The following is a 16,444-nucleotide window of genomic DNA, read 5'->3' on the forward strand; positions in this document are numbered from 1 at the left end:
TTTTTTCAGGTGCATCTACAATATTATTTCATATTCTCTTTTTAAGTTAATGTTTTTTGAACAACTTTACAGCATTTTACCATCCATGTATCAAAAAAGCATTATTAATCCTGAAACTTCATTTCTCTTGTTATTAATGGGATCTTCTGATGATATACCTTTATGTAAATGTGACCAGCTTGTGTAAGTCTGAATCACAGTCAGGTGGTAAAGCACAACAACACCTCGGCCGAGGGGCCACCTCTCACGCTACTGCTTGGCTGAACTGAACAATTAGTAGAGCAGTGGGAGCCCTAGACTGCTACATTTTTGAAGTGCCAGTTAGCTGGTCGTGTACGTTGCATTTTACATGCTCACTCGACCAGGTAACTGACACTTCAACAATGTGGGTCAGACTTACACAAGCTGGTCATATACACTTATTCTCTCTTGTCTATTCTGAGGTGCAGAACTAACTCAGTAACTCAGTAAAAACTGTATTTGGCTTCAAGGGAATATACAAATATACGTGTGTTTACCCTTGACTTTATTTGCTTGGGCTGATTCTTGTCTTGAGATAGAGGATACAGATCTTGGAATTGCTTAACTGCGTTCTTAATAATAGTTATTCTTACATTATATTCTGTCCGACATTAACACGTTGTCTTCTGTCCCTTTCTATCATATCCATTACAAGGGAGTCATTTACAATTGCTTCAGTTATATTTCTCACATTATCCAAAGATTTGTAGTCGTTTTTATTATTATTTTTTTCCAAGGGACTTTTAAATGTCGTAAATAATGAACAGCAGATTTCAGAGTTACAGCTTCGTTACATCGTCTTTGGAAATTTCAGCTATTTTATTTGGCTATTGAGAGTTCAAATTCACTTCGTTTAAAGTGTCCTCTTCCATAATAAGTACATTCTACAAAGTTAAATAATTAATTTAACCTACTCTTTCCCCTCCATTTGGTTCATCGATCTGTCATTTATTTACCATTCTTGGTTCTATTCAGAGTCTGCATTTATTTTATTTATTGAAACTGGATTTTAATTCTTTTATTTAAGTAGAGGGAAGTGCTAGTCTCATAAGGGTCAGTTAGTGCCTGAGGAATGACACGAAATCTCCTAAAGAGTCTATAAACTTGAATATATAAATAACAATTGCTGACATTTTATAACGAAGGAGCATATTACTTTTCGTATGTATGGCTGATGTAAATATTATATTTGTTATATATATATATATATATATATATATATATATATATATATATATATATATATATATATATATATATATATATATATATATATATATATATATATATATACATATATATATATATATATATATATATAGGAATTGCAGTGGAAGTTGATATAAATTTATTTTAGTTATGGTATTAATAATTACTTGAAATTTACTCATAAAACTTTCCCACAGATTGGAGCGACAGATCCTGCCACTATTGGCTGGGGGTTGTTAGCTTTGCTAATTGGCGTCTCCTTCAGAATCGCTACTTCGTTCGTTGTAGTTATGGGCGCTTCCTTTACCGCATGGGAGCGTTTGTTTATTGCCATTGCATGGTTTCCCAAGGCTACTGTTCAGGTAGGAATAATGAGTAATGTTAGTGAGTTGCTTTTTATGAGGCAGTGTCCTTGTTCAAAATTCCAGCACCCGGGTTTGATTCTGGGATGAGTGGAAACGTTGGCCATTTTTGGTTACACCTATTGCCTCTGTTCGCCTTCCTTTACGTAAGTACCTGGGTGTTAGCCGGCGTAGTGAGGGAGGTGCATGTTACCATTCCTAGGAGCCGGGTAATACAAGCAATCAAAAAGTCGTTTTACAGCATTTTAATTGATAAAAGTCCCTGGAGAACTAAATGTCTTCACATTAAAATGCCATAACACGCATTGTTTTATATATGTACATGAAAATTAGGGCAAATTAAGATAGCTATGATGGGTTAACAACGCTAAACCTGCAAGTTTTGAGGTGTAAAAATAAGAAAACAGAAGCTTAAATACTCTGCAACATTGGAAGAAACCTTATTACCTTATTAGTGACAGTGTGACACTCTACACTGATTTTTTATCTTATTAGAATATTTTTGTTAAAAATAATAAAGATGTATTATTTATATTTTTCATTAATTTTTTTATTAACGCGTCGGCCTTTTCCCATCAAGGAAAGGTGACCCGAGAATGAAGAAACTCTTTCATAATCATTCATTCCATCACTGTCTGGCCAGAGGTGTGCCTATACTACAGTTAAAAAGCTGCAACATATCCCCACCCCTCCTTCAGAGCGCAGGAAGTACTTCCCACCTCCTGGATTCATTTTCAGCTTGCCTGTTTCCCTGAATTCCTTCATAAATGATACTTTGGTGTCACTCCAACAGCGAGTCTAAGTCATAAAAACCATTTGAATCCACTCGCTCCTATTTAACACGCTCATGCACGCTTCCTGGAAGTCCAAGACCCTTGCGCACAAAACCTCCTTTGCCCCCTTAATCCCACCTTTCCTCGGCCGATCCCTGCCCCGCCTTACCTGGAGTTTACCTGGAGAGAGTTCCGGAGGTCAACGCCCCCGCGGCCCGGTCTGTGACCAGGCCTCCTGGTGGATCAGCGCCTGATCAACCAGGCTGTTGCTGCTGGCTGCACGCAAACCAACGTACGAGCCACAGCCCGGCTGATCAGGAACTGACTTTAGGTGCTTGTCCAGTGCCAGCTTGAAGACTGCCAGGGGTCTGTTGGTAATACCCCTTCCTTCCACTACAGATTTATACGCTCTCCAAGTCACTCTATTTCGTTCCATCCTATCTAAATGTCCGAACTACCTCAACAACCCCTCATCAGCCCTCTGGATAATATATTTAGTAACCCTGCACCTCCACCTAATTTTCAAACTTCGGATTCTCTCCATTATATTCACACCGCACATTGTCCTCATATACATCTCTACTGCCTCCAGCCTTCTTGTTGCGACATTTACCACCCATGCTTCACACCTATATAAGAGAGTTGATGTAACTATACTCTCATACATTCTCCTCTTTGCTTCCATTGATAATTTTCTATGGCTCCACAGACTTCTCAGTTCAAAACTCACATTTTTCCCTGGTCAATTCTGTGATTTTCCTCGTTTTTCATAGACCCATCTGCTGACACGTCCACTCCCAGATATCTGAATAAATTCACTTGCACCATACTCCCTCCCTCCAATTTAATATCCAGTCCTTCATTACCTAAATTTTTGGTTATCCTCGTCACCTTATTCTTTCCTATGTTTACTTTTAATTTCCTTCTTTTACGTGCCCTTCCAAACTTGTCCACCAAGCTCTGCAACTTTTCAGAATTTTCCAAAAGCACAGTGTTATCAGCAAAAAGCAACTGTGACAACTCCCACTTTGTGTTAACTACTTCATCTATCAATGCCTCTTGCCAACACTAGAGCATTCACTTCTCGTACAACCGCATCTATATTTATATTGAACAACCATGGAGACATCACACATCTTTGTCTAGGACCAACTTTTACTGAGAAAAAAATGTCCCTCTTTCCTAAATACTCTAACCTGAGCCTGAGGTAGGTTTCTGCTTTCAGAAACCTACCTCCTATTCCATACATTTTAAACATTTGCCACATTCCCCCTCCCTCTATATACCATATTATACGCCATTTCCAAATCCATAAATGCAACAGAAACATCTTCACCCTTATCTAAATATTATGTAAACACTTGGACTACACACCCCTTACACTTCCTAAAGCCTCCTTGTTCATTTGCGATTCTGCTTTCCTTTTTTACTCTTAATTCTCTCAATAATAACTCTCCCTTACACTTTACCAGGTATACTCAACAGACTTATTTCCCACAATTTTTCTCTCTCTTTTTTTCCCTTTTACTTTATACAAAGGAACTATGTATGCTCTCTGCCAGTCTCTAGGTACCCTCCATTCCTCCATACAGTTATTAAATAATAGCACCAACCGCTCCAAAACTATATCCTCACCTGTTTCTAACATTTGTGTCTTTATCCCATTATTCCCATCTGCTATACCACCTTTTCTAACTTCATCAACATCTAACAGATCCTCTAAATATTCCCTCCATCCTCCCAATACCTGTAACACTCCATCTCTCAACTTTCCTAATTTTAACTGGTAGATCCATTCATTCCCTAGGCTTTCTCAGCTTATTAATCTCACTCTGAATTTTTTTCTTATTCTCAACAAAATTTGTTGATAATATCTCACCCATTCTTTCATTTGCTCTCCCTTTACATTCTTTCACCACCCTCTTCACCTGTCTCTTTCTCTCCATATACTATATTGTATTACTTTTACTTTCTAAAAACCTCTCATATGCAAACTTTTTCTCTCTTTTTACTCTTTGCCTCATCAATCCACGACTCGCTCTTCTTCCCTCCCACACCCACTTTCCCATAACCACAAACTTCTGCTGCACTCTCTAACACTGCATTCTTAAAGCTCCATACGTATTCATTGAACACTGGGTGAGGTTTATATAAAAAGCAATTTGGTAACAAGTAATAAGTATTTTAAGGAAAAAAAAGATAAATAAGTATACAAGATATGATATAGAGCGTAATGCCATTAGTTTTCTGGAGAACTTATGGGAAGATAAAAGACTGATGGGTAGACATCAGGATGTGCATGTTTATAGAGGGGCCACAGAACTATCAGATAATTTTTTAGTTGTAGCTACAAAGAGAGTAAAAGGGTAAGATACCTAAGGATTGGCAGAGAGCATACATAGTTCATTTGTACGAAGGGAAAGGGGAAAAAAAGAGAGTAAAATTTATAGAGGAATATTATATATATATATATATATATATATATATATATATATATATATATATATATATATATATATATATATATATATATATATATATATATATATATATATATATATATATATATATATATATATATATATATTTATACATATATATATATATATATATATATATATGTACAAATATATATTTATATTTATACATATATATATATATATATATATATATATATGTATAAATATATATATATATTTATACATACATATATATATATATATATATATATATATATATATATATATATATATATATTTGTATAAATATATTTATATATATATTTGTATAAATATATATATATATATATATATATATTTGTATAAATATATATGTATATATTTGTATAAATATATATATATATATATATATATATATTTGTATAAATATATATATATATATATTTGTATAAATATAAATATATATATATTTGTATATATATATATATATATATATATATATATATATATATATATATATATATATATATATAATATTCCTCTATAAATTTTACTCTCTTTTTTTCCCCTTTCCCTTCGTACAAATGAACTATGTATGCTCTCTGCCAATCCTTAGGTATCTTACCCTTTTACTCTCTTTGTAGCTACAACTAAAAAATTATCTGATAGTTCTGTGGCCCCTCTATAAACATGCACATCCTGATGTCTACCCATCAGTCTTTTATCTTCCCATAAGTTCTCCAGCAAACTAATGGCATTACGCTCTATATCATATCTTGTATACTTATTTATCTTTTTTTTCCTTAAAATACTTATTACTTGTTACCATATATATATATATATATATATATATATATATATATATATATATATATATATATATATATATATATATAGATATATATATATATATATATATATGTTTAGTTGTGTTAGGCTAAAATAAATTGTCCTTGTTATAATAAGGTTAGGTAAGTTTTCTAAGATTCTTTTGGTGCAAAATTAAAATTTTTTACATTAACATTAATGAAAAAAATATATCTTTAAACGTATAAGAGAAAATTTTAGAACGGACTTAATTTTAAATGAGTTCTTGCTAATTGACCAGTTTTACATATTCGGCAACACACACACACACACACATACACACACACATATATATATATATATATATATATATATATATATATATATATATATATATATATATATATATATATATATTTCAACAAGTCGGTCGTCTCCCACCGAGGCAGGGTGACCCAAAAAAGAAAGAAAATCCCCAAAAAGAAAATACTTTCATCATCATTCAACACTTTCACCACACTCACACATTATCACTGCTTTTGCAGAGGTGCTCAGAATACAACAGCTTAGAAGCATATACGTATAAAGATACACAACATATCCCTCCAAACTGCCAATATCCCAAACCCCTCCTTTAAAGTGCAGGCATTGTACTTCCCATTTCCAGGACTCAAGTCCGACTATATGAAAATAACCGGTTTCCCTGAATCCCTTCACTAAATATTACCCTGCTCACACTCGAACAGATCGTCAGGTCCCAAGTATCATTCGTCTCCATTCGCTCCTATCTAACACGCTCATGCACGCTTGCTGGAAGTCCAAGCCCCTCGCCCACAAAACCTCCTTTACCCCCTCTTTCCAACCCATTCGAGGACGACCCCTACTCCTCTTTCCTTCCCCTATAGATTTATATGCTTTCCATGTCATTCTACTTTGATCCATTCTCTCTAAATGACCAAACCACCTCAACAACCCCTCTTCTGCCCTCTGACTAATGCTTTTATTAACTCCACACCTTCTCCTAATTTCCACACTCCGAATTTTCTGCATAATATTTACACCACACATTGCCCTTAGACAGGACATCTCCACTGCCTCCAACCGTCTCCTCGCTGCTGCATTTACCACCCAAGCTTCACATCCATATAAGAGTGTTGGTACTACTATACTTTCATACATTCCCTTCTTTGCCTCCATAGATAACGTTTTTTGACTCCACATATACCTCAACGCACCACTCACCTTTTTTCCCTCCTCAATTCTATGATTAACCTCATCCTTCATAAATCCATCCGCCGACACTTCAACTCCCAAGTATCTGAAAACATATATATATATATATATATACATTATATATAAATATATATATATATATATATATATATATATATATATATATATATATATATATATATATATATATATATATATATATATATATTATATATATATATATATATATATATATATATATATATATATATATATATATATATATATATATATATATATATATATATATATATATATATATATATATATATAAGTGTCGTGCCGAATAGGCAGAACTTGCGATCTTGGCTTAAATAGCAACGCTTATCTTGCTATATAGCACAAGCGAAAATTTGTGTATGGAATAATTTCGCCAAAATGATTCTTAACCTAACGAAAAAAATATATTTCACTGTGTTTGTTTAGTATTAAATTATTGTAAACAAATCTAAAATATATTTAGTTGGGTTAGGCTAAAATAAATTACTTTTGTTATGATAAGGTTAGGTAAGTTTTCTAAGATTCTTTTAGTGCAAAATTAAAATTTTTTATATTAACATTGATGAAAAAATATATCTTTAAACGTATAAGAAAATTTTTTAGAAATGACTTAATTTTAAATGAGTTCTTGCTAATTGACCAGTTTTACATATTCGGCACAATATATATATATATATATATATATATATATATATATATATATATATATATATATATATATATATATATATATATATATATATATATATATATATATGTCGTGCCTAATAGGTAAAACTGCTCAATTAGCAAGAACTCATTTAAAATTAAGTCCTATAGCAATAATGTTGAAGGACCAGTTATGGAAGGAGAAGAGGGAATATAAATGTGTAAATTCAAGGATTTTGTCAATTAAAATAAGGGTCCGATGTGAAAAGTGGGTCATAATAAGCGTGTATGCACCTGGAGAAGAGAGGAGTGCAGAGGAGAGAGAGAGAGATTTTGGGAGATTTTAATTGAATGTATAAGAACCTTTGAACCAAGAGAGAGAATAATTGTGGTAGGGGACCTAAATGCTAAAGTAGGAGAAACATTTAGACAGGGTGTGGTAGGTAAGTTTGGGGTGCCAGGTGTATAGAAAGGGGTTTAGTTATAGGTAATACGTATTTTAAGAAAAAGAGGATAAATAAGTCTACAATATGTGATATAGGACGTAATAACAGTAGTTTGTTGGATTATGTATTGGTAGATAAAAGACTGTTGAGTAGACTTCAGGTTGTACATGTTTGTAGCTGGGCCACAGATATATCAGATCACTTTCTAGTTTTAGCTACAGTGAGAGTAAAAGGTAGATGGGATACAAGGAAAATAGAAGCAGCAAGTAAGAGAGAGGTGAAGGTGTATAAACTAAAAAAGGAGGCAGTTAGGGTAAGATATAAACAACTGTTGGAGGATAGATGGGCAAGTGAGAGTATAGGCAATGGGGTCAAAGATGTATGGGGTAGGTTTAAAAACGTAGTGTTAGAGTGTTCAGCAGAAGTTTGTGGTTACAGAAAAGTGGGTGCGGGAGGGAAGAGGAGCGATTGGTGGAATGAAAGTAAGGGAGAAAAAGTTATCATATGAGAGGTTTTTAGAAAGTAGAAGTGAAGCAAGGAGGGAAGAGCATATGGAGAGAAAAAGAGAAGTTAAATGAGTGGTGAAGCATTGTAAAAAGAGAGCAAATGAGAGAGTGGGTGAGATGTTATCAACAAATTTTGTTGAAAATAAGAAAAAGTTTTGGAGTGACATTAATAAGTTTAGGAAGCCTAGGAAACAAACAGGTTTGACAATTAAAAATAGGAGATGAGAGTTATTAAATGGAGAGTTAAAGATATCGGAAAGATGGAGGGAATATTTTGAGGAAATGTTAAATGTTGATGAAGATAGGGAAGCTGTGATTTCGTGTATAGGGCAAGGAGGAATAACATCTTGTAGGAGTGGGGAAGAGCCAGTTCTGAGTGTGAGGGAAGTTCGTGAGGCAGTAGGTACAATGAAAGGGAGTAAGGCAGCTGGGAGTGACGGGATAAAGATAGAAATGTTAAAAGCAGGTGGGGATATAGCTTTGGAGTGGTTAGTGCTATTATTTTATAAATGTATGGAAGAGAGTAAAGTACCTAGGGATTGGCAGAGAGCATGCAAAGTTCCTTTGTATAAAGGCAAAGGGGACAAAAGAGAGAGTGCAAAAAATATAGGAGAATAAGTTTGTTGAGTATACATGGTAAAGTGTATGCTAGAGTTATTATTGAAAGAATTAAGAGTGAGACGGAGAGTTGGATATCAGATGAACAAGGAGGCTTCAGGAAAGATAGGGAGTGTGTAGACCTAGTGTTTACAGTGAAACATATAGGTATTTAGATAAGTGGTAAAGAGGTTTTTTGTGGCATTTATGGATTTATAAAAGGCGCATGACAGGGTGGATAGGAGGGTAATGTGGCATATATTACAGGTGTATGGTATAGGAGGTAGGTTACTGAAAGCAGTGAAGAGGTTTTATGAGGATAGTGAGGCTCAGGTAAGAGAGAGGGAGATTAATTCCCAGTAAAAGTAGGCCTTAGGCAAGGATGTGTGATGTCACCGTGGTTGTTCAATATATTTATAGATGGGGTTATAAGAGAAGTAAATGCGAGGGTCTTGGTAAGAGGCTTGGAGTTAAAAGATAAAGAATCACACATAAGTGGGAGTTGTCACAGTTGCTCTTTGCTGATGACACTATTCTCTTGGGAGATTCTGAAGAGAAGTTGCAGAGGTTGGTGGATGAATTTGGTAGGGTATGTAAAAGAAGAAAATTAAAAGGGAATATAGGAAAGAGTAAGGTGATGAGAATAACAAAAAGATTAGGTTACGAAAGATTGGATATCAAATTGGAGGAAAAGAGTATGGAGGAGGTGAATGTATTCAGATATTTAGGAGCGGACGTGTCAGTACATGGGTTTATGAATGATGAGGTGAGTCATATAACTGAAGGGAAAAGGGTGAGTGGTTCACTTAGGAGTCTGTGGAGTGAAAGAACTTTGTTCGTGGAAACAAAGAGGGGAATGTATGAGAGTATAGCTGTACCAACACTCTCGTATGGGTGTGAAGCATGGGTGGCGAATGTTGTAACGAGGAGAAGGCAGTGGAGATGTCATGTCTGAAGGCAATGGGTGGTCTGAATATAATGCAGAGAATTAGTAGTTTGGAAATTAGGAGGAGGTGTGGGATTACCAAAACTATTATTCAGAAGGCTGAGGAAGGGTTGTTGAGGTGGTTCGGACCTCTAGAGAGAATGGAACAAAACAGAATGACTCGAGAGTGTATAAATCTTCAGTGGAAGGAAGGCGGGGTAGGGGTCGGCCTAGGAAGGGTTGAAGGGAGGGGGTAAAGGAGGGTTTGTGTGCGAGGGGCTTGGACTTCCAGCAAGCATGAGTGAGCGTATTCGATTGGAGTGAATGGAGACAAATGGTTTTTAATACTTGACGTTCTGTTGGAGTGTGAGCAAAGTAACATTTATGAAGGGATTCAGGGAAACCGGCAGGCCGGACTTAAGTCATGGAGATGGGAAGTACACTGCGTGCACTCTGAAGGAGGGGTGTTAATGTTGCAGTTTTATAACTGTAGTGTAAAGCAACCCTCTGGCAAGACAGTGATGGAGTGAATGATGATGAAAATTTTCTTTTTCGGGCCACCCTGCCTTGGTGGGAATCGGCTGATGTCTTTATATATATATATATATATATATATATATATATATATATATATATATATATATATATATATATATATATATATATATATATATATATATATATATATATATATATATATATATATATATATATATATATATATATATATATGTATATATATATATATATATATTATATATATATATATATATATATATATATATATATAATGTCGTGCCGAATAGGCAAAACTTGCGATCTTGGCTTAAATAGCAACGCTCATCTTGCCATGCAGGACAAGTGAAAATTTGTGTATGCAATAATTTCGCCAAAATCATTGTGAACCTAACGAAAAAATATATTTGATTGTGTTTGTTTAGTACTAAATTATTGTAAACGTATTTAAAATATATTTAGTTGGGTTAAGCTATAATAAATTACACTTGTTATAATAAGGTTAGGTAAGTTTTCTAAGATTCTTTTGGTCCAAAATTATAAATGTCTACATTAATATTGATGAAAAAAATATCTTTAAACGTATAAGAGAAAATTTCAGATAAGACTTAATTTTAAATGAGTTCTTGCTAACTGACCAGTTTTACATATTCGGCACGACATATACACATATATATATATATATATGTCGTGCCGAATAGGCAGAACTTGCGGTACTGGCTTAAATAGCAACGCTCATCTTGCCATGTAGGACAAGTGAAAATTTGTGTATGCAATAATTTCGCCAAAATCATTCTGAACCTAACGAAAAAAATATATTTTACTGTGTTTGTTTAGTATTAAATTATTGTAAACAAATCTAAAATATATTTAGTTGGGTTAGGCTAAAATAAATTGTTCTTGTTATAATAAGGTTAGGTAAGTTTTCTAAGTTCCTTTTGGTGCAAAATTATAAATTTTTACATCAACATTAATGAAAAAATATCTTTAAACGTATAAGAGAAAATTTTAGAAAGGACTTAATTTTAAATAAGTTCTTGCTAATTGACCAGTTTTACATATTAGGCACTATATGTATATATATATATATATATATATATATATATATATATATATATATATATATATATATATATATATATATATACATTAACACAGCCTATTCCCACCAAGGAAGTCGCACTATTGTTAATTGCTGAAAACCCTTGTTCGTGGATGCATTAATATCTGTTCTGCTCGTGAAGACTGGTATTCCAAACGTGAGGAGAATGAAATTAGTAATGCAGCTTCTATGGTCACGTATGCGCTGGCATCAAGGGTGACATGTCCACTAGTACTAGGCACCTGATGTTCGAAGCATTAATGGCCGAGTGGAATAAGGCGTCTCGGAATTTTGACAGACTTCTCACGAGGCGATTCTAACTAATCATGTTTTCTTGTAAACATAAAGAACTAAAACATTTGTTTAGCACATTTCTGCGTTAGAGTCTAAAGATTCGTCTGCAGTAAAGACGTTTTCATACTTGCTAACAATTTATCTCATTATTGTATCTTCCACGCCAGTTACGATTACAATATATGGTTTTCTCTACTGTTTTTAGGCTGCCATCGGCTCTCAGGCTCTAGATCATGTGCTGCAGCATGGTGGTGAAGATAAAGAACTTATTCGAGGGCAACAGGTAAACGGATTTTTTTTTCCAATTTGACCTTGATACTGGAAGATTTCTTTGTAGCTGAACTAAAAATGTAAATTTAATTTTATTTATTTGCTATAATAGAGAAAAAACTTACACTTTCCCAAAGATTATTATATATAGAACATCACCCAATAAATTTTTAATTTTCTTTTACAGGTTGTTACTATAGCAGTGATGGCCATATTATTAACTGCGCCTCTTGGAGCGGTAGCGATCAGATACACAGGTCCGAGGCTTCTTACAAAAAAATTGTCTGCCAAAACCTTAGGAAATAATCCAGAAATTATTGTGTAGAATAACTAAGATAGCCAGTATTAGAATACCTATTTGGTTTGGTCATTTTTTAGTTTTTCTCACTGAAAATGCTTATTAGCAAAGATAAGTCACAATGTGTTGCCACATTGATCCACTTGTTATTGTTATGTCACAATGTATTACTACACTGATCTACTTGTCATTTACAAGAATGGAGCAAAAGTCAACTATTTAAATAACATACACATCCCCTGCAATGATTATTAATACAGTGCTTTAGTTGCATTAGCAGCAAGTTTGATTTGCATCCTTTCAGCAGGTTGATAATTGAGACACGTGCAACAATTAGGTATCTTTATTACAAAACATTTCGCCTACACAGTGGGCTTCTTCAGTCGAATACATATGAGACAGCAGAAGCAGCAAAGATGTAAATACAATGTAATCAGTCCATCATCTTTGAAGACGTCAATTTGAGGTGGTCAGTCCCTCAGCCTGAATAAGATTTTAACTCTATAGTCTGGAACAATATGAAACTGAGGTAACTAGTGGTCTTGCCCGACCACTAGTTACGTGTGTGAAAGAAATTATGAGGGACCTTCCCAGTAGGTTTGCTGCACTGCCTCTCAGTGATTGCATTCTTGCTACCACTAGTGAACCCCGCCTCTCCCGGTGTCAAGATTATTTACTCCTCACCTTGACAGTATATATGTCTCCATTCAGTTACTTCAAATTCACATTGTTCCAGATAACCAGCACATAGGAGAATGAAACTTATTACGACGTTTTAGTCCTATTTGTACCATTAGCTAGTCGCACAGAAGTGCGAAGGGAGTGAATATCAAAATGGTATACAATACCGTCAGGTTGGTAGGTAAGATACATAGGCAACATTTAGGCAACTTTATTCCAAACGTTTCGCCTACACAGTAGGCTTCTTCAGTCGAGTACTGCTCCTGCCCACTTTCTGTACTCGACTGAAGAAGCCTACTGTTTAGACGAAACGTTTCGAAATAAAGTTGCCTAAATATTGTCTATGTGTCTTACCTACCAAGTGCGAAGGGAGGGGAGTAGTATAAATACCAGAGGGACACGGAACCAAGAGTAGAACAAAAGGAGGTAGAAGTAAAAAAAGGTAGTAGTGGTGGTAGTGGTAAAGATAGTGGTGGTGGTGGTAGTAATAGTAGTAATGACACAAGAGTCAGAGAGTGGAATGTTGGCGAAGAAATAGTAGTAGTAGTAGAAGCAGTACTAGTGAAGGTAGTCTAAGGACAAACTTCACAACTCTCTGACTTGACCTGATGTTCATCTCCTCGTTTTCCTTTCTTCTACTAAAGTGAGTTCTGTCCTATGAGCTTTTACCCTGTGCTTTTGATCCCACTCTCGTGAGCTATTATCTCTCCATCACTTCTCTTTCTTCTCATTTTTCTTCTCCTTACACTACCTCCACTACTACTACTACTACTACTACTACTACTACCACTACTACTACTACTACTACTATTGCATATGCTAATACCACTACCACTACCACAACTACTTCAACCACTTGTTCTACTACCTCGTCTCATTCTACCTTCCACTCCCTCCCCTTGTATATGTACTGGTTTCCTTCCCTTCACGCTTCCCTGTCACTAGTTAATGATCCAAATCAGACCGGAACGATGTCATAAGTTTCATTCCTCTATGAGCGGATTATTTGCGTGTTAAAATAGGTCTAGTAGAATTTCCTGGTTTGAGAATTTTAAACTAAACAAGAGAAGAAGTGTCGCTCCTCTAGACGATAATTGTAGGATTTATGTGTTATTTAATTTACAATGCCACTATCAATTCTCGTATTAATTATCATTAACTTGTTCAATACGATATTTATTAAGTTGAACACACATTGTTCAATGTTGTAACACTTATGATGTATGACTGACAACCATAACATTGTCTGTACTGGAAAGTTAATTAATCTGTGATGTAGTCAGTTGTTTTAAAGATAAATCTTCATTTCATAAAATGTAAAGTGTGAACTGCTCACTAGGTGAAACAGTTACCTGTTACAACATGTACATATATCTATATCCATATATATATATATATATATATATATATATATATATATATATATATATATATATATATATATATTTACCTGGAGAGAGTTCCGGGGGTCAACGCCCCCGCGGCCCGGTCTGTTGATAATGTGAGTAGTCACGAAAGCGCTTGGAATTTCTCTATTCTTGCACAGTGGTTATTTTGCATATTCTGAAATCACCTGTTTACTGTGATCTTATTGCATATATATATATATATATATATATATATATATATATATATATATATATATATATATATATATATATATATATATATATATATATATATATATATATAATGTATGTATGCAAAACACCCAATGTGACTACTGGGAGCATCACGACGAACAACGCTAAGGAAGGTAAAAACGTTGTTGTTGGGGATAGCCAGGTTAGGTATATGGATAGGGTTTTCTGCTTGAAGGATAGGAGTAGGAGGCAAAGAGTGTGTTTTCCTGGGGCTGGGATAAAGGATATTGTTAGCCGTCTGGATGACATCATGAGAGGTAATGGGAGCAATCCTATTATCTGTCTCAGTGCTGGAGGTAACGATGTTGGCAGACGTAGGAGTGAGGACCTGATTAGCTGGTATAGGTCAGCAATAGAGATAATTAGGAGGAAGGGTCTGAACCCTGTCATATGTGGTATTTTGCCAAGGAGAGGAGTTGGAAACGAATAGTTGTCCAGCGCAATTGTGTCAATTGTTGGCTGGACAAATACTGTAAGGAAAACGCTTTAATATTCATTGACAACTGGGACCTCTTCTATGGCAGAAATGACATGTATGCCAGGGATGGGGTTCACTTATCTAGGTCTGGGGTGGTAGCACTGGCAACTGCAGTGGAGGGAGCTGTTAGGACTTTAAACTAGGAATAGTTAGTGGTATGGATTTTGGCGGGTAAACAGTGAAGTCCCACTGTAGTAATATGAATTCTAGGAGAACTAGTAACAGGCAGAATGATGTGGATATTGGAAAGCCAGTGGCACTAGGTGACAAGGACAGTAATAGGTTTAGTGGAAAAACAGAAATGAGCAGGAAGGGTAAAGAAAAAGGAGCGTCTTTAAATACACATTATGCTAATTCCCGTAGTGCTAGGAATAAGATGGACAAGTTGAGATTAGTTGCTAGAGCAGGTAACATTGATGTATTTACCATAACGGAGACGTGGTTTCATTAAAAACGTCGGGACATGCCTGCAGATTGTCACATTCTGGGTTTTAAATTGTTCCAAGTATATAGAAGTATCGAGAAGGGGGGTGGGGTGGTGCTGTATGTTCGAGATCACTTAAACTGTTGCATAAAAACGGGTATTAAGTCTGAAGTAACACATTCAGAGTCTGTTTGTATAGAATTTTCAAAGGGGCATGAAAAATTGATTTTAGGTGTGGTATACCGTCCGCTAAACTTAGATAGGGACCAAGGGAGACTACTATGGGAGGAAATTGTTAAGGCCACAAGGCACGATAACGTAGTAATTCTAGGAGGTTAGTCATACTGATTGGAATTTCTTGACTGGGAATTTAGAATCAAATGACTTCTTAGAAGTAGTTCAGGATTTTTTTGAAGCAGTTTGTGACAGAGCCTACAAGGGAAATAACCTGCTTGACATGCTTTTGGCAAACAAGGAAACCCTTGTTAATAATTTAGAAATTACAGAGGAACTCGGCACAAGTGATCATAAATCATTTACCTTTAGCAATGAATGGAAGTATGATAGTAGGGATAATTCGGCAATGGTCCCAGATTTTCGCTTAGCAGATTACAATGGGCTTAGAGAACACTTATCATCTGTGGACTGGGGTAACGGAGAGAGCTTTCAGTATGACAGCTTTCTTAACACAATACATGCAGCCCAAAGGACAT

At 34.9% G+C, this 16,444-nt stretch overlaps 1 protein-coding gene across 2 annotated transcripts in view; it reads left to right on the forward strand.

Moving 5' to 3' along the window:
• LOC128701093 (sodium/hydrogen exchanger 9B2-like) overlaps positions 1-12,781 on the forward strand; it is a 75,248-nt gene extending 62,467 nt beyond the window's left edge. For both annotated transcript variants that reach the window (XM_070100623.1, XM_070100624.1), the window contains 3 exons: positions 1,428-1,592; positions 12,143-12,220; positions 12,395-12,781. In XM_070100623.1, the coding sequence (XP_069956724.1) occupies positions 1,428-1,592; positions 12,143-12,220; positions 12,395-12,532 (381 nt within the window). In that variant the 3' untranslated portion in view covers positions 12,533-12,781. The remainder of the gene's footprint in view (positions 1-1,427; positions 1,593-12,142; positions 12,221-12,394) is intronic.
• Positions 12,782-16,444: the final 3,663 nt, after the last annotated feature.

This window comes from Cherax quadricarinatus, chromosome 73 (assembly GCF_038502225.1).
Source record: "Cherax quadricarinatus isolate ZL_2023a chromosome 73, ASM3850222v1, whole genome shotgun sequence".
Taxonomy (NCBI): domain Eukaryota; kingdom Metazoa; phylum Arthropoda; class Malacostraca; order Decapoda; family Parastacidae; genus Cherax; species Cherax quadricarinatus.